Here is a 19315-nt window from a genome sequence, read left to right as displayed (position 1 = left end):
GCTGTGATGTATGTCTCTCATGCTTTACTAAGCGAAGTGGATATTCTTCTCCCCAACCTAGGGTTTTTATGGCTCTTTTTATATTAACACACATGTGCACACACACAGACACACACACACACACACACACACACACACACACACACGTCTTCATATTGCTTTCATCTGAGTGAGAATTTTTTACATAGTCCATACATTCACAAAACTATAAGAAATTATATTCAGTAGCTAATAACAATTGTTCTAGATCAGACACCAGATTGAAAAATTTAATACCTACATTGTCTATAAACACTAAACCTTAAGATCAATGTGGTTCTCAGACTCATTCTCTGTCACTCAATTGCTCGATTGCCCATAGACTTACATGAAATTCCATAAGCTTCTCAGTCCTTTTGCTCTATAACCCCAGGGACCAGTAGAAAGACTAGTTGGTGTCATGGTCATTTGCATTTCTCTGCTGTGCTTGAATTCAGGATAGCCCCATTACTGAGCCTTGTTGTAGCCAATTGTTCTAATTCCTTCTGACAGATTAATGCCCTGGTATTATGTGAAAGCAGTAAAAGTCTCCCAACCCCAGGGACAGTTTTACTGGGTGGAATTTCACAGTTATAATAGAGAAGAAAGCGTCCTCTGTTATTGCAAGTAAGGGTTTTAAAAGTAAGAGACAGTCTAGTTCTTTAAAATAAGCAATCCTTAAATAGTCATCTGAGTGGTAAACCAATAAAAGAATTAAGAGTACTAAATTATCACACATTTTATGTGCACAAAGCATTTATGTGCTCAAAACAAGGAGATAGTGAACTCTTTATGACATAGCTCAAATGTTTTTTTGTGACTCATGTCAATCTAGTAACATTATGGTACAAGAAATGAGAATGTTTGGTGTTAATTTTCCTTTCTGGGTATCCTTTGCTGTTACCTGAATCAGTTACATTAAAAATAAGATTTAAGGTTTATTAAAAGGGCTTGGGTAAGTCATAACTCTTTTATCCTCTACTTTCTTGTTGACAAATGTCTTAGTCAGGGTTTATATTCCTGCACAGAACATCATCACCAAGAAGCAAATTGGGGAGGAAAGGGTTTATTTAACTTACACTTTCACATTGCTGTTCATCACCAAAGGAAGTCAGAACAGGAACTCACACAGGGCAAGAACTTAGAGGCAGGAGATGATGCAGAGGCCATAGAGGGGTGTTGCTTACTGGATTGCTTCCCCTGGCTTACTCAGCTTGCTTTCTTATAGATCCAAGGACTCCTCTTACTGTCATGTAATAATTTCCTATTCTGTAATCAATACATATTCAAAAGGACATCTTCTTTGGAGTGTAAATTCATAAACTTTAATAATGGAGAAAAGAAATGATCAATGATTAGTAGAAAAATTCATTTATATCTACAATTTTGGGGTATTAAACCCAGTCTACTTATGGCATTTGTATTTAATAGACCCCCCATCACATTTACATTAGCCTTATCTGGCCATGGATATATAGGGGAATAGTTTTCTAAATTGATGTTACATATAGGAAATTGTGATTTTCTATCACCCCTATCTGGAAGATCATGCCTTGTCTAGAAGGTTGAAATGGTACTACATTAATCTGCATGTAGTGGAAATAGTTGAGAAACAATTACCTAGATATGGAATTCATAGGGCTGTTTGTCAAATAGGACACATGGCTCTTCAAATATTTTAATGACTCTAAACTCTAGGATAAATAAAACAGAGAGTATCTCATAGTTTATGTTGGAGATTTCTTATGCTATCATGGTGCCTTCTCTCTTTCTTCCTATGAGGTTGCCCTCCTCCTCTCTTATATTCTTTCTATCTACTCTTCCACATATTCCCTGAAACCTAGAGGCTAGAAATGTCTTGTTTAGGTCTGAAAATTAATCCATCATTTGTTTATAGTAAATTTTATAGCTGCAAGTTTCTGCATTCATCATTAGAAAGAAGAGCTTCCCTGACTAAAGCAGAATACAATGTTGTATATAGATAAAAATGTAAATATTTAGAAGGCAGCTTGATTGAATCTACTGAAGCAGTAGTATTCAGTCCCCCACCTTGAGTCTATTGTCCCCATCACCTTGGGGTTTTGACCAAGTTTACAGTACTCACACTTGCATCCCTCTTTTTGGAGTGTGTCTCAAATCCAAGTAGAGAATATTTGGTTGCTCCCGTAATGGTAGTGTCACTATGGCATAAATCAGCATATCTTGTCAAGCAAGTTCATCATCTAAGTCTCATTGGTTTAAGACCATTAATATCTTTCTCTCTCTCCCCACCCTTCCTAGGAACCTGACTTGCATCTTCTTGTAACTACAACTGATAGCTTGCAGGGAAGGTGATTTCAGCTCCATTCCAGTTGGATTTCTCTGTGTCACACATCAAAATTTGTGGTGTCTTCAGTAACAGGATATTTCATGTAGTTCAGCGGTTTCTAAGCTTGCTGATACTGAAATCCTTTAACGCAGTTTCTCATATTGTGGTGACTCACAAACACAAAGATATTCTTGTTGCTACTTCACAACGGTAATTTTGCTACTGGTGTGAATTGTAATGTAAACATCTGATAGACCGGACTGCTGTGAGGGTCAAAACTTTGCAGGTTGAGAACTGCTGATCTGGTTACAAGTGGGCAACCAAGAGGAATGGGAAGAGCCTAAGTGTTGTGTTGGGGGGGGGGCTATGGGGTCATTTGTGATCAAGAACTCATAAAGAGGTAGAAGGCACTTATGAATTTTGATGAAGAGGATGTCAAAAGTTTGCAGATTATGTTCACATAACACAACAGTGCTGCTGCTACAGTGAAATCTGAGCATCTGGCTGTTATGCTCTTTTGCCAATCCTAGTAAATATTCTTTATGATAATTTTTGAACACTATAATTCTCTTAAATATTCTGCTACGCTTTATTGCTACTATAAGTTTGCAGAATGCACACAAGTATAAAGTTAAGTCAAAGTAAGTCTTGTAATAAGGCATCCCATGTTTCAAAAGTCAGTGGTGGATTTAGAACTATATTCGTCGTGGCTGAGGACACGGGCATGGCTCACTAATTTAATACAGACATGCCTTTTGTCTACAGAAATGATGAAAAGAAAGAAGCTAAGTTCTACCCTTATGGAGGACATGAATTTCGTGTTTGTGGAGGTTTAGGAGGTGTGATCATGTATAGCTGGGTACAGGCTTTGAGATTATGTAGCCTTAACCACCTCTCTCTCTCTCTCTCTCTCTCTCTCTCTCTCTCTCTCTCTCTCTCTCTCTTTCCCCGTGTGTGTGTGTGTGTGTGTGTGTATGTGTGTGTGTGTGTGAGTGAAATGCTCAAGTTCAAATTAGTCATATAACTATGACATACCCATTTTAGAAATTTAATCTTTCAGGCTATGCAATCTCTTGAAAAGAGAGAGAAATGGGGTATTGAGAAAGATTATTAGAGTTTTGTTTCTGTTTTGTTTTGGTTGTTTTGGTTTAGGTACACACCTTCTCTGTGTATCCTTGGCTGTCCTGGAACTGGTTCTGTAGACTAAGCTGGCCTTGGATTCAGAGATCTACCTGCTTCTTCCTCCAGAGTGCTGGGATTAAAAGTGTGAGGCACCACCACCTGGCAAAACACATTTTTTTTTTAAAGGAGAAGGAATGCATTCAAGAAGCCTTAATGTAAAACCAGAAAGCTTCAAAGTCACGGTTGTATTCAATAAACTGATTGTCTCCAGCCACATCTGCATCAGTTAGTAAATAGAAGTCTCTTACTTTCTTTCCTGAGTATTGACAGCTATATATACTTCACAGATTACTGAAATAATGATTACAAAGCACCTGGCATAAAAAATAAACCTTGGTTAGATTTTGCTTTAATTTGAAAACTTATCCAGGCTTGATGCTGCCTTACAAAATGAAGGCATCCTGTTTCTAAGGATCTCCTTATGGCTAAAATAGTTTGAATGGGAAACATTGATTTTCTTTCCACAGCAACAGCTTTTATATCAAACATGTTTGTGTGAAGAACATCATTTATAGTTCCCTCCTTGTGGGCTAGTTGGAGTTCCACAGAATTTAAAAAACAGATGTATTTCTTTTAATACAACAGATGTTATATACTAAAAAATTTTAGCAACTTCCCAATTTTTCTCTGCTGTTGTTGTTTACATAAGAAAATGCATCAGCACATTTTAAAGAGGATGTTTTGGAATTAACTTCTATAGTAGGGATTTCTGGATACATAAATTCTTGACTTTGTTTTAGAAAAAGTCATTACTGTTTAAAGGCTGACATGGAAAACACAATTCTAGTTTTACAACCAATTTTCAACAGTAAGCATTATAAACAGACTCTCAACAAAGAAATGTAAAATAAACACATAATCCCAGACTTTCTGATACATCGGGATAATAGTTTGATAGTTGAATTAAAATGAAGCCATGCCTTATGAGCTCATTGTTTTCACCTTGAACATCATTTCTTTCTCTGACTCATGGCATTTTATTATTATTTAACTATAACTAAAATTCAGTTTAAAAGTTTCCTGTTTGTAAATTATGCAATCAGGAACCAACAGTTTTTTCAAGCAAAAATTCTTTCATCTAGTGATTCACTGAGCAGGTATTCATTGAGGGCAGCTATGTGCTGGGTGGGGAGTTTGTCGAGGGTCTTGGATATAAGGCTGACAAAAACAAGTAGAAATATCAATTACTTAGATAATATCCAGATTTAATTAGGCATTTTGATAAGAAAATATTGCAGGGTGTTCTTCAGTGCTCAGCCATAGACTGGGGGAGCACATATGACCTATGACCCTATCCTCCATACAGAGTAATGATCACACTTAGATTCTGGAAGAGGAGCAAGCATTATCTTTAGTTGTGTACCCACTGATCAGCCCACCAGGTATCAATGGATAGCTCAAAACCTATGGTCATACAGATGGTGCTAAATAAACTTAATGAGCTTCACACAAAAGCAAAAACATGAGTGTGGGAAAGGTACTTTTACTAGGAAAGGTCATTATAGGGGATGGAGGGAGAGGAAAAGGCAATTGTGATTAAAAATATATTGCATTAAGTCACAGAATCTGAATGTACTCTTTCAGAAATCTTCAAATTATAACCACAATCAGAAGTATTTATGAGAATGTGTGTGTGTGTGTGTGTGTGTGTGCGTGTGAAATAATATAGATTTATTTCCTCAACCATTTCTAAAGATATATGCTTTAACAAACTGAATTACTTTAAATCCAGTGGGTAACAAACTCATTCAAACAAAGTAAAATTATTTTATCGTAGGGATTAATTTACATGACAGTCTTTTTTAGTAGGCTTTTCTAAGACCATCTTGTTTCTGTATAGAAACATAGGTTGTTTCTGTAAAAACCATATACTTAAAAGTACAAAAGCATAGCACTGTCCCTAAAGGTGCATCCATTCTCTCTGATGCAACAGAACTGTTCAAGATCCTGAGGCTACAAGACTCCCAAGATGGACTGTTCCACTGAACTGTGAGCAAAAATAAACCTTTTACTGTTTAAAGAGTTAAAATTACTCTTAAAAAAACTCTCTTAAGATAAAAATTATTTTTCACTATGGTAACCTAATTTTAATTTGTTTGAATGAGTCAGTCACCCACTGGATTTAAAGTCATTCAGTTTGTTAAAGCATCTATCTTTAGGAACAGATTAGGAAACAAATTTAATATTTCCAATTTTAGTTATAATTTAAAGGTTTCTGAGAAAGCACATTCAGATTCTGTGACTTCGTGCAATATATGTTTTTAGTCATCCACACCTTCTTCTCTCTTTAAACTGACTTTGTGAAGGCATTTTGTCACCAACAAGAAAACAAACCAAAGCAGTAACCCTGTACTAAATGTGACTGATAAACCTTACCATGTGGTTTTAGGTCTTTGGAATATGTGTATGGGATGAATTTAGCAGAGTTTAGAACTATGAACTAGAAAAGCTCTCAAATGTAAGAAGAGAGTAATGGCTCATCTTTGGAAGGCATGGATGCTGACAGAAATACACAGTGGTGGTTCAGCTGATGAGGTTCACAGGTAACAAGGTCATACCAAGAAGGACAGGAGCCATTCACGTGATATTTTACTAAGATTCTGGTTTTATTCTGCTTGTTTCCTGAAAACAAGTGAAATTTAATTCAAAATTAATAAACCAGTTTGTTCAGACTGACAAAATTGAAGTGCCAGAGATCACTCAAGCAGGTGCTAAGACAGAAGCTCAAATTGTTAAAGAAACCATAACTGCTAATGAGAAAGCTATTGTGCAATACTAGAAAAACAAGAATGGTGTCCTGAAGTCAAATAGTCTCTATCTCCGATCATAGTCTCTGTCTCAGAAAAATCAAAATTTGTTTGAGGAAAGGAAACCAAATTGAGTGAGTTCCCTGCTCTGTAAAGGCATGGGAGGTGTGATACTTAAAGAGTTATAGAGTCTTACTTCAGAAATCACTAGAGGCCAGGTAATGCACAGCATGGCCAGAGCCCTGGGGGGCTGTCGTTTGAAGCTATGAAGGTGAAGTCAGAGTTGTAATAAGGACCCTAAGATATTGGTGAGATCAGGACCATGAGACATTCACCATGTAAAGGTGTGAGACAAGCTAAAAGACAGGACATGTGTGTTTCAGATGGCAGAGGTTTAAGAGGTGAAGCTACCTACCTGAGGCCTTCTGAAGCCAGCCAGTTTCATTACATGGTCCAGACACCAGCCATGAAGCTACTGTATTTGGTGCTTATGGTGTGGGATTTTGGTCATGTCATTTTAGAAACGGGGATGCTTACTGTGTTTACGTTGGGGTATATAATTCTTTTTGGTTTTGTTAATTTTATAGGAAATCCCATATCATGGTTTGAGTATGCTTGGCCCAGGGAGTGGCACTATTTGGAGGTGTAGCCTTGCTGAAATAGGTGTGTCGCTGTGGGTGTGGGCTTTGTGACCCTTATCCTAGCTACCAAGAAGCTAGTCTTCCGCTAGCAATCTTCAGATGAAAATGTAGAACTCTCAGCTCTGCCTGTTCCATGCCTGCCTGGATGCTGCCATGCTTCTGTCTTGATGATAATGGCCTAACCTCTGAACCTGTAAGCCAGCTTCAATTAAATGTTGTCCTAATAAGAGTTGCCTTAGTCATGGTGTCTATTCATAGCAGTAAAACCCTAAGACATCCCAGTAAGGAAATTGCCTTAAATGTCAAATATTACATAGACATTTATCTTTTAAACTGTTGGGATTGTTAAAAACTATGGAGATACTTGAAGTATATTTTGCATTGTGAGATAAATATGATACTTTGTGGACAGAGAAAGAAAGCTCATGATTTAGGGGGATGTGCTTTGGTGTCAAAGATACAAGAGGGAGGGTTCTGATGTTTAATTTCCATTAACTTGATTAGATTTAGACTCCACTCAGAAATTGGTCTCCGGACATGCCTGTTGGAGGACTGGGTTACTGAAGGTGGAAGCACCCATCTCCTGCCCACAGTATAATTCCCTTGGGTGAGCTCCTAGAGTGTATAAAAAGGAGAAAATCATCCAGACACAACTACTCATACACTTGGCTTCATGGTTCTGGATGTATTGTGATCAACTGCTTTAAGCTCGTACTGCCTGGCTTCCCACCATGATGGACTGTAACTTGAACGGTAAGCCAAAATATATCCTTCATATCCTAAATTGCTTGTGTAAGGGTATATCAGCATAGCAACAGAAAAGGAAAGATTAGTCCTTTTATGCTTTTATTTTCCCTTATGGATTAAATCTATCTGTTTATCAATCAGTCTGTTTCTACTCCAGTTTAGTGGCATGCCTGAAAACAAAAACAAAAACAAAAACAAATACTCCTGAATTGTCAGAGTCTATTAAAAAATTGATACTACTAATGTCCTCCAAAATAAAACCTGACTGATAAGAAGTTTTTGTTTAAATACCTTATTCACTTTATCGCACTGTTCATTCTCTCTCTAAATCTTTAAAAAGTGTATGTGTGTGTGTGTGTGTGTGTATAATTTTATATATTATATTGTTTATTTAAAATAAAATATGTAATATAAATATATTTTTGTCAAATATGTTTTGTGGATGGATGGCTTGCCTTTCATATCCTTCACACTATCCTTAGAATAACAGATAAGTTTACTTTTAATGATTTTCAACTTTTTCCTCTTTTTCACCACAGTTCAAGTGTTTTAGTTGGTTCTAAGAAATGAAATTACCTGGTGGTAATTTCCTTATTATATGTTTGAAATTCGATGTTTAGCTTTTTCAATTAGAACTATTATTCATTATGCATAAACTTTTTATGTTAGGAATAATATATATTTAAAACTGTTTCCCTTGGGGGGGGGTTGACATTAAAATCTGACTACAGTATTTCGCCTTCCATTTCCTCCCTCCAGTCTTTCTTTTAAAAAAAAATATTTTATTTATTTTATATATATGATGAGCACACTGTAGTTGTCTTCAGACACACCAGAAGAGGGCATCAAATCCTATTACAAATGGATATGAGCCACCATGTGGTTGCTGGGAATTGAATTCAGGACCTCTGGAAAAGCAGTCAGTGCTCTTAACCACTGAGCCATCTCTCCAGCCCGCCTCCAGTCTTTCTACATACCCCTCTTTGCTCATTTTCTAATTCATGGAATATTTTTTCATTAACTGTTGCTACATGTGTGTGCTCTGAAATATAAAAGTAAAACATTATCAACTGTACAATGTTATCTGTATATATGTTGCCAGGGCTGAGCATTTGGTATTGTAGTCGTGACATACATGTCTTGGCAGTAAGCAACAGCTCTCTAATTGAAAGTAAGAGCCTCTCAACAAGAGGGAAATCAAGCCCATTACCTTGCCAACTACCCTTGGCTAGTCAAGACATGCTTCTTAGAGGAGAACTTGTAACTCCCACTTTACTAAAACCAGGATAATCTCTAACTATATTATAAGTATTTGTCCTTATATCTACAGTTAAGTGTTGTTTGCCAGTCACCCTCCACCCTCTGTATCCCTATCAAGAAAAAGACTATTGCAGAAAACTACTACCAATCAAAATGCATAATTGTGGAGCCCAGCCTCATTGGGTACATCTACAAAGCACTCTCACACCTAAGACTCAGAGAACATTCCTGAAGATGGGGCAGGAAGATCATAAGGGCCAAAGGATCAGGGAGTTTGATGTGAGACTGTCTTCTACTACTGTCAGAAGCTACACCCATGAAGTCTTACTAACATGACTGGCTCAAATTGCTGAACTAGGACAAGAGCCATGCTACCATGGATGTGGGAAAGCCCATGAGTCCTCAACCCTACACAAAGAACTATAGCCAACTAAAGAATGTTAAAAGCAGGAGAAACCAACTGTCTTACGCAAGGAGGAGCACACCAACTGGTTATATTTTTCCATCATTAGAAAGTTATGGTAACTATTGAAATTAAGTAAAATTATTTTCAAAATTATTTGGGGTAGGTCCCTGGTATTTATACATAATTTTGAGAACTTTTTTCTCAGTTTCTAAAATGTCTATGTTTATAATGGGATTGAATCTATAGAGTAATTTAGAATGAAGTAGTATATAAAACAATTCAGATCTCAGAGATGATAACAGATTATTTGTTTAGGTCTTGTTTAATTTCCCTACAGTAAAGTTTTGATACATAATTTTAACACAAATTTGGAAAACATGTCCCTAGAACTGTTTTACTTCATATTTATTCAGATTGAGGATCTCATAGTTTGTTTAATTTGTGCTTCATTGTATTTTGTTGATTTTGAAATATTCTTGATCATTTTATATTCTTTTAATATTTCTTTCTGTTTTGTCTTCTTTCTAGAACTTCAGGGTTCAGGGTTCAGGGTTATAATAGTTGAAAAGTTGTTGTCACCTGGCTCCTTTTTGTTGTTTAACCCTATTTTGTTCCTCTTTTTTCTTCCTGTCATTTTGTTTAGCTTTTATTTGTCTTCAAATATATTGGCAGGTTTTAACACATTCATTCTAATATTTCGTCTACCAGAAGTCAACTGTTTCTGATAGTTTGCCTTTAATGTTTATTGTTTTCAGACTAATCCATTGTCCTGCTGGTATTCTAGAAAATTTTATATGGGTTGTTTACTTTTACAATCCTCACCTGGTAGTTAGTTACCTGGTAATATGTCCCTGTGTGTCAGACTCTGCTGATCATTTTGCTTAAAAGTGTAACCATTTATTTATTGATTCCATGCTTTTTAATTGAATGCTGAAAATTGTGGAGGGAAGAATAGAAAACAAGGCAAACAATGTTCTTCCAGGAAACATAAAAAGGGTATCTTTTGGCTGGGATTGAGTCTTTTTTCTATTGTTTGCCGATATTGAAACCATTTATGGTATCATCTCTCAGGACTTCTATTCTAGTTGAAATGGTTAACTTTTATTGTCAATTTAACTTGATTCAGAGGCACTGTGGAAACATTATTGTGGGTGTATACATGGGTGTTTCTAAAAAAGATTAATAGAGAAAGAAAAACTAACCATAAGTATTAACAATCTGGACTGAGTAAAAAGTAGAAAACAGTTGGAATATCTACATTTATCTTTCTCTGCTTCCTAACTATGGCCAAAATGTGACCAGTTACCTCATATCTTTGATATCATGATGTCCACTATGATGTCATAGTGGAGACCTCCACTATGATGGGCTGTACCTTCAAATTGTTTCTTGGCATATAATTTATATCTTGATACAACAATGAGTAAAGTATTGATATGTGTCCCCTGACTTTCTAACAGGTGGCAATGATAATACCTGATATTCTCTCAGCTTTCAACATTATTGGATTTAGGGGAACGCTCAATTTGCCCTCATTTTCAAGGCTTTTTATGAACAGAAGCCTAATGTTAGCTTCTAAAGACAATAATTGTTGTCTTCTGACTACTTTTATTTCTACTGAGAATGCTATTGCTACATTCAACATATCATGACTGTGTCTCTAAGTTTTTGAGAACTTTTTCTTGCGTTTGTTTTTTAGGATTTTTTTAACCATAATTCAATTTAAATTGGAATTACTTAAAATTCTTTCTGTCTATGAGTTCACTGAATGTCTGCCAGATGTGTGTTAGTTAATTTCATCAGTTTTAGAAAATTCTAAGTGATTAGCCCTTTAAATACTGCTTCTGCCTCATAGTCTTCATCTAGAAGCCCAACTTCAGGTTTACGTCGTATCATCACGTATATTTCTTTTGTGTGTTCATTATTCTCCCTCTCTGTTCTTAATTTGCTTATTTGACCATGGCATTTCATATATAAATCCTGTGTTTTGCTTTATCCAACTAGATGTTGACTTCATTTGTTGGATAACTAACTTCATATAGTATGAATTTTTATTTCTTGAATTTCTTCTTTCATCTCATATATTTTATTCTTCTGGCAAAATTCTCCATATCTACTACTTTTAATATATATTGAAACATATATATTTTAAAATAAACTGAGCAATAATAGAGGAGAATACCCAATATTTAGAACCTCTGACTTCCGTACACACACTCAGAAGTGTTCATGCATACACACACGTGTGTATACACATGCACACACACATAGATACACACCCCATAATGATAACAGCAAATCCTTTTGAGGTATGGCATTGGAACTTTTGATAATAGAAATAACACATTTTAATATATAGTTCTCAGTGGAGAAGATACGGTATTGCTGGTAATAAGCTAGATCACTCCCTAGTCTTGTTTTTATATTTTTGAAAGACCAACAAAATAATATCCTAGAGTAGCAGAATATACCTGGATGTTTCTTTCATGACATATTTGTTGACCTTGCTTTCTTTCTTTTGTGCAACTTGTTCCTAAAATTTCAAGTTTAGTTTACATTGCCTTTTTGTTTCCAGACAGTACTTCAGATGTCTTCAAATGAGTGACTTAAAGTTTGTCCAGATACTAATTAAAGTTCTTATTTGTAAAAATATGATTACTACACATATGTAATCTAAACCAGGGATAGCAAATAGGTTTCATCTTGTATGGAAATTCTGTTCAGATGTAGGAAATATCTCAAGCTGTTTGAGAACATTCTAAAGTCATGTGCAAGATAATTTAGCAAGCTCAGTCATGCAAGAGACGAAGTACTACAAATCCCAGTTGTCTGGGACTGGACACTTTAAGCAAACCCGAAGGTTGAAGATATAGAAAAGGAGAGAGGATGGATTCTTAATTGATTAAATTAACTGAAAAGAATCATAATAACAACAACTAAAGAAAACTTCTGGTTTGGAGAATCACCAGTTTCCACCAGAGTAGTTTACAGTTGTTTTCACTGTGCCTTATCAGAGGCTTTAATGGTAACTGCTCAGTACATACTTTTTACTGAGTTAAGTTACAATTTAAAATGTAAATGACCCAAAGTTTATGAAATGCTTCTTCTTAATATCTTATAATAATCTTATACTATAAAAATACAAGTAAAGAAAATATGGAGAAATGTTTGTTGGTGCAATATAGTATAAATAGAAGTAATGGCAAAATACTTACTTTAAAATACATTTTGAGTGTTTATTGAGTTCCTCCTACCTCATTTGGAAAAATAAATTGTTAACTGAAACTCTTTAAGGAATGATTTTAATAATAAATAAAAATTTATGTCGTTTTCTTACACAGTCTTCTTACAGAAAAACATCTTTGAAACAGATGCCCACATAATAGCAGCTTTGGAGTTATTGTTTTGGTTATTGCTTTGTTTTGTTTTCTAAAACTTGATTGCTATCTTTCTTCCTGAAAACCATCCAAGCATTATAGGTACTAGGCATGCCAAAGAATTTTGCATAAAAGACAAGGATATTTTGAGTAATAAGATTTTATTTAGCTTATAAGTGAATTATTTAACTAAAAATACATATAAGTGAATACCAAATAAAATACGCACTGAAATACAGGGATCCTGCTGCAAAAATGTCCCAATGTGGAGAATACTTGAACACATGCATAGTAAAATGTGAGAAAGTTTAGAAAATATGAAGTTTTGTATTTGTCAACATTTCCTCTAATACTTGACAACCAATTAATTCCATAGGCTTCAAGAGAGTTAGTTGCCATGTTTATAAGAGACAAAATAAAGGGTGTTAAAAACTACAAGGAAGATTATATTCTGAGAAAGGCTTTGATTTAGCAAGATAAATAATTAAACATGTATGCCCAATACCAGAGTACTTAAATATATAAAACAAATGTTAACAGACCATAAGGGAGAAATAGACTCTAATACAAAAATACATTAACCTCTCTCTTCCACCAATGTGTAGATCATCTGTATGGAAGACTTACTTGTAAAGAAACCATAGAGTTTCTTACTTGTAAAGAAATTGAACATTAGTCCAACTCTACAAACCAACATCTGCACAGAGCATTCTACTCAGTAGTTGCAGAATAGACATTTTTCTTACCAATTAAACATTCTCAACTATGGCTCACAGGTTAGAAGCCCAAGCAAGTCTTAATAGATTTAAAAGAACTGAAAACATCTATAGTGCTTTTTCAAATACAATGTAACAAAATAGAAGTGAATGAAAAAAAAAAGTTTAGATACTGTGGCGATACATGAAAATTAAACAATATACTCTATGTACCAGTGTACTAGGGGTGAAAAATCACAAAAGTAATTTTAAAAGTTTCCTAACACAGGGAAAAGAAGACACAAAATGCTAAATTTCATGGGACACAGTGAAAACATTTGAACAAGAAAAAACAAACAAACAAGCAAACATACTGGACAAGGAATTTATAACAATCAATGACCATGTCAAAAAAGGAGAAAGAAATCAAGTAAACAAACCTCTGTGGCATCTCAAGTATATACAAAGATAAGAGCAAACCAAGCCCCAAACTGGTAAAAATAAATAATTAGAACCAAAGCAGAAACTAACGATAGTTTAAAAAAGTAAAAAAGATCAGAAAACAAAAGCTGATTCTTTAAAAAGATAAAATTGACAGATCTTTAGCTAGATGAATGAGGAAAAGAAAGAAAGAAAGAAAGAAAGAAAGAAAGAAAGAAAGAAAGAAAGAAAGAAAGAAAGAAAGGAAGGAAGGAAGGAAGGAAGGAGGGAAGAAAGAAAGAAAGAAAGGAGAAAAAAGGAAGGAAGGAAGAAAGTTACAGTGAACATGGGGTGTTACAATCAATACCATGGAAAGACAAATGGTTGTCAGACATTATAAACTCTCAATCAACAAACTGGACATCCTAAGAGAAAATGGATAAATTTTGAAGCCTGTATACTTAAGACTGAATAATCAAGGAACAAAACCCTGAACTGGTAAAAATAATAAAAGATTTTTATCAGTCATAAAAGAAAAAAAACTTTTCAAGTAGCTAAAGTTTTGAAAAAAATGAAATAACAAAAGAGAAATGATTGTATTACTTGACTTCAAAACATACTACGAATCTACAGTAAGCAAAGTAGCATATGAACAAAATCCAAACATAGAGACTATGGATTAGAATTGAGAGTCTAGAAATAAACTCAACCACCTATAATCAATTGGTTTTGGACAAAGCTATCAAGAATGTGCACAGGAAATAGAGTCTGTTTAATAAATGATGGGGAGGTTGCATTTCCATACACACTGAAGCAGTAGTCTAGGTCCCTGTATTTCAACAAATAAACAGCTCAGTGAAATGAGGATGGTGATACGTGACATAAAACAGGAATTCAGTCGAATAGAAACACTGAAGGAAACCCCATCTGAAATGGTGAAAATAAAAGATCAAATAAAATTTGTGAAAACTCTCAGCAACAAAATTAATCAAACAGGAAACAGAATATCTGTGTTGGAAAAGAAAAAGGAACTATAATAATCTAATAATAATAAGATGACAAAGAGGAGGAGGGCTAATAAGAAATGAGGAAGAGAGGAAGAGGAGGAGGACAAAGAGGATTAGAGGACAAAGGATTAGGAGGGGGAGAAGGAGAAACAAGAAGTATTAAGGTAACAGTCAGAATTCTAAGAGGTATATGACACTGAAAAGATCAAATCTGTGAGTTTTAGAAATATAATAAGCAGAATCTCTTTTTAAAAGCATAGAAAACAATTTGAGAATAAAAAAATATTGTGTGAAAAATTTAGATAAAACTAAGCAAAATGAAATACAATAAAAGGGAGTCATGACAGAAAAATTTATAGAGGTAGGAAGAGATATGAACCCAGATACAGGAAGCAGTTGAGATAGCAAACAATCAAAAGAGAAAATAACCTCCCCTGTCATAGGATAACTAAACCATTAAATTTAGAGAACAAAGAAAGTACCTTGGAAATGGCACAAGTCACATATAAATATGGGCCCAACAGAATAATAAGAGATTATCCAAACAAAAGTTTTAAACCCACAAGGCCTTGGGTTGATGCATTCCAAGCTCTGAAAGACAATAACTTCCAACCCAGACTACCACAATCAACAATGACAGTTCTAGGAAAAAAAATCTTTTTCTAGAACAAAAATAAATGAAAGGTACTGATGACCACCAAGACAGCTCTACAGGAGATAGTTGGAGGGATGTTCAGACTGAGAAAAATTTTAATCATGAAGCCAAAAGAAAGATTAAGTAACACCCAACCCCCGGAGAATGATTAAGAGAGAAAAATGAAAAAGCCAACATGACAAAATCAACAAAATGGTGGGCATCAATACATACCTTTCTATAACTGGATATCAATGGTATCAATTCTACAGCCAAAAAGCATACTAGTGAATTTGATCAAAGTAGTTTTTCTACTCACAATTGCAAAAATATTGAAGTATCCTGCTGTCCACCAACATGTAAATGAATAACAAAAATGCAGTGCATATACACAGTGGAGTATTATTTAGGAGTAAAGAAAAACAAAATCATGATAATAATAGAGAAATGGACAGATCGGGAAAGTTCAATATTAAGCTAGGTGATCCAACCACAAAAACAAAAGGCACATGTTATCTCTCATAAGCAAATATGAACTAAGTTTGTAAATGTGGATACAGCCTTAAAAACAGAAAAGGAGACCAAGAGAGGGTTTAAACAAAAAAGATACTGAGGAAGGGTAAGGGGTAAAGAACACAGGTGATGTGAATGGAGACACGGGGTCACAGAGACCAGAGGAATGTTACAGGAAACACAGAAGATGAGTGTAGAGGAAAATAGACTAGAACACAGTTTGTTAGAAAATGCCATAATGATATTTAATCCCTTTATGCTATTCTTAAATAGAAATTTTAAGGCTGTTTTTTCTAAGGAGAAATGTTCTTCTGTTCTGGTGTTTATCTGAATAACTACAGAAGGGGACAGTGCACTGTACAATTCAAAGGAACAAAGAGAAAGGATTTTGAATTTTCTGGAAGTTTTCACCACAATGGAATAAAAAAATATCTCAGAGATATGCGAACTATGATTTGAATATTACACCACCTGCTATCAAACACACACACACACACACACACACACAATTTTTGCATCAATTTAAAAAATCAAGTCATATACAAATGGCTTTCTACTGGAGTCAGGATTAGTTTTAATTATGGTCTTTGCTCTTTCTGAGAACAGATCAACTTTGAAACCAAATAAAGTCTGTGTGTGACCAGAGGGTGGACTGAGCCCAGTGCACAAGATCACAGGTGGGAAACTATCTGGGCCAGAGAATCATGATGGCTTCTAACACAGCTCTCACCAACACCATGTGACAAACTTTAAAATCCATACTTGAAGAAACATACACTGCCTTTCTATGTTTTAGAATTATTTGTTTCATTTTATGTGTGAGAGTATTTTACCAGTGTATGCATGTGTACCATATGTGTACCTGGTGCCCATAGAGGTCAAAATGGCAGCCAGATCCTCTGGAACTTGCGTTATGGTGGTTGTGAGCAATCATGTAAGTGCTAGGAACCAAATCTGGATCCTGTAAAAGAATAACAAGTGGTTTTAATGGCAGAGCCATCTCTCCAGCATCCCACCCCCAACACATACACATACTTACACCTTAAACCTATGCTCTTAAGTGAAATAAATTTCTTCTTTCATGTTTTCTTATATTTGTCTAAAAAACACATTCCAATACAGAGAACTATTTAGACGTACTGATACTTGCCGCAGCCCCACTGACTGAGTTGAATTCCACAGTTTGTTGAATAGTTCTTCCCTATGAAGTCAGCTGTGATTTCAAGTTCATACTCGATGACTCCTGTGTAAAAGCAGAAAACATTTTCAGTTAAACTAATCTATTACACATTCCATTGGATTACGCCAATGTCATGAACTGATCATTTAAGAAAAGTTCATATTCTAGAACAGGAGAGATCAATGCCTGTCTGGCTGAAAGAATGTAATAATGGGATGAGGAGAACAAAAGAAAGCAAGTGGGAATAGTCTTTGGACGGTGGAAAACATGTTTTCAAAGAGATTCTAAGTTCTTCTGTCCTACAATGACTTTGAGGATCATCCACATCTTTTTCCATTCTCTATTTAAAATAAAAAAAAAACAAAACTGTGCTTCCTTCATTTAAAAAAATAGCTTTGCAAGAATAGCATTTGACTAAAACAAACTGCCAACTTAAGAAAGTGTTAATATCAAAGACAAAGCAAGGATGCTGACCTAAACACTAAAATTAGAAACCAAGAAATAAAATTTTGGTTTATTGAAACTAGCAGAAATTAAGAGGATCAAAAAAAAAATACAGAACAAAAAAGTCTTGCCTGTGACCACTTCACATCATAAATAAGTATGACCTGTGAGGAGAGCTGTCTTCATGTTCTGTACAATAGATTGGAGAGTCCACAGGGAAGGAAAATCACAACCTTTACACTGCCAAGGTAAAACCTTTCCCACCAAATAAATAAAACATTTTTTTTTTAACTGTTCATATGTTTATTAACAAAAGGGACAACCACACACATCCATTCACAAGTATGTTTAGGAACCTTAGCACTGCCAATACCCACCCCTCCCAGTACCCCTCTTCTTTAGGACCCAACCCAAACTTTGGGGGGCTTCCGGCATTTTTTTTTAAATCTGGAAACCACATGAATATACTGTCTGGGCTCTCTTCCTTTTATGCCTCCATCCTCCTGTCCCCATGGGCTGTAGATAAAAATCTCCAAGAAGCTGCTCAGTCATTCAGGTTTAGATCAAAATCTGGATATAACTCCTTGGTGGTAACGCCTCGAGTCACAGCCAGCTTGCCCAGCAGCATCTGTGACACATCCTTGATATCATTGTACTCATGGAGGAGGGAGATATGCTGCTCCAGCTCAATCACACGGTAGCCCTCTGCCGTTAATTGGGAGATCTCCTTGTCCAGCATGTCCTGCTTCTCCTTCAGTTTCTGAATGTCAGAGCTCAAGGTCTCCTCGGTGACATCATCCCCCTCATCGATCATGGGGAATGGGCGTTGCGGTGATCGGTAGCCGCCATGGTAAATTCGGCTGAATTCTGACTCACCCCTCCTGAACCCTAAGGTCCGGGGCACCCGGAGCGGGGTGGTCTTAAACTCTGAAGGGTCTAGGGTCGGGCTTAAACGGCCGCTTCAAGGAACTAGAAATCGACGACAGAGACCACCAACCGCCTCACGCCCGGCTGCGCACGCACCGAGCTCTAAATAAAACATTTTATGTAACATGCTTTGATATAAAATGAACTTGTCTTGACTTTTTGAGTAAAGAAAATTTCTGATTTTTTTCATAGTTTTTTTTATTGGTTATTTTATTTATTTACATTTCAAATGTTATCCCCCTTCCTGGTTTCCCCTCCACATACTTCCTATTTCTCCCTCCACCACCTGCTTCTCTGAGGGTGCTCCACCACCCAACCACACACCCACTCCTGCCTCTCTGCCCTAGCATTCCCCTACACTGGGAATTAGTGGTTCCTGGGAGCTCTAGAGGGTTCTGGTTGGTTGATATTGTTCTTCCTATGGGGTTGCAAACCCCATATGGGGTTCAGCTCCTTCAGTTCTTCCCCTAAGTCCTCAATTGAGGTCCCTGTGCTCAGTCTGATGGTTGGCTGCAAGCATCCTCATCTGTATCAGTAAGGCTCTGGCAGAGCCTCTCAGGAGACAGCTATATAAGGCTTCTGTCTGCAAGCACTTCTTGGCAGTCTGAGAAAGAAATTAGGGAAATGACATCCTTTACAATAGTCACAATAATATAAAATATCTTGGTGTGAATGTAACCAAGCAAGTGAAAGATCTGTATGACAAGAACTTAAAGTCTCTGAAGAAAAAAATTGAAGATCTCAGAAGATGGAAAGATTTCCCATGCTCAACGCAATTCCCATCAAAATTCCAACTCAGTTCTTCACAG

The 19315-nt window shown here is 35.8% G+C and overlaps 1 protein-coding gene across 1 annotated transcript; it reads right to left on the bottom strand.

Moving 5' to 3' along the window:
• Positions 1 to 17868: 17868 nt before the first annotated feature.
• On the bottom strand, positions 17869 to 18574 carry LOC114614692 (DNA repair protein SWI5 homolog). Its single transcript, XM_028760327.1, has one exon. The coding sequence runs from the start codon at positions 18391 to 18393 to the stop codon at positions 18124 to 18126; it is 270 nt and encodes an 89-aa protein (XP_028616160.1). The 5' UTR covers positions 18394 to 18574; the 3' UTR covers positions 17869 to 18123.
• Positions 18575 to 19315: the final 741 nt, after the last annotated feature.

This window comes from Grammomys surdaster, unplaced genomic scaffold (assembly GCF_004785775.1).
Source record: "Grammomys surdaster isolate TR1022 unplaced genomic scaffold, NIH_TR_1.0 126398, whole genome shotgun sequence".
NCBI lineage: Eukaryota > Metazoa > Chordata > Mammalia > Rodentia > Muridae > Grammomys > Grammomys surdaster.
This window is presented reverse-complemented; position numbering and strand designations above follow the sequence as displayed.

Excerpts from the sequence above, each read along its gene's own strand:
- LOC114614692 (XM_028760327.1), bottom strand. The coding sequence starts at position 18,393 with ATGATCGATGAGGGGGATGATGTCACCGAGGAGACCTTGAGCTCTGAC.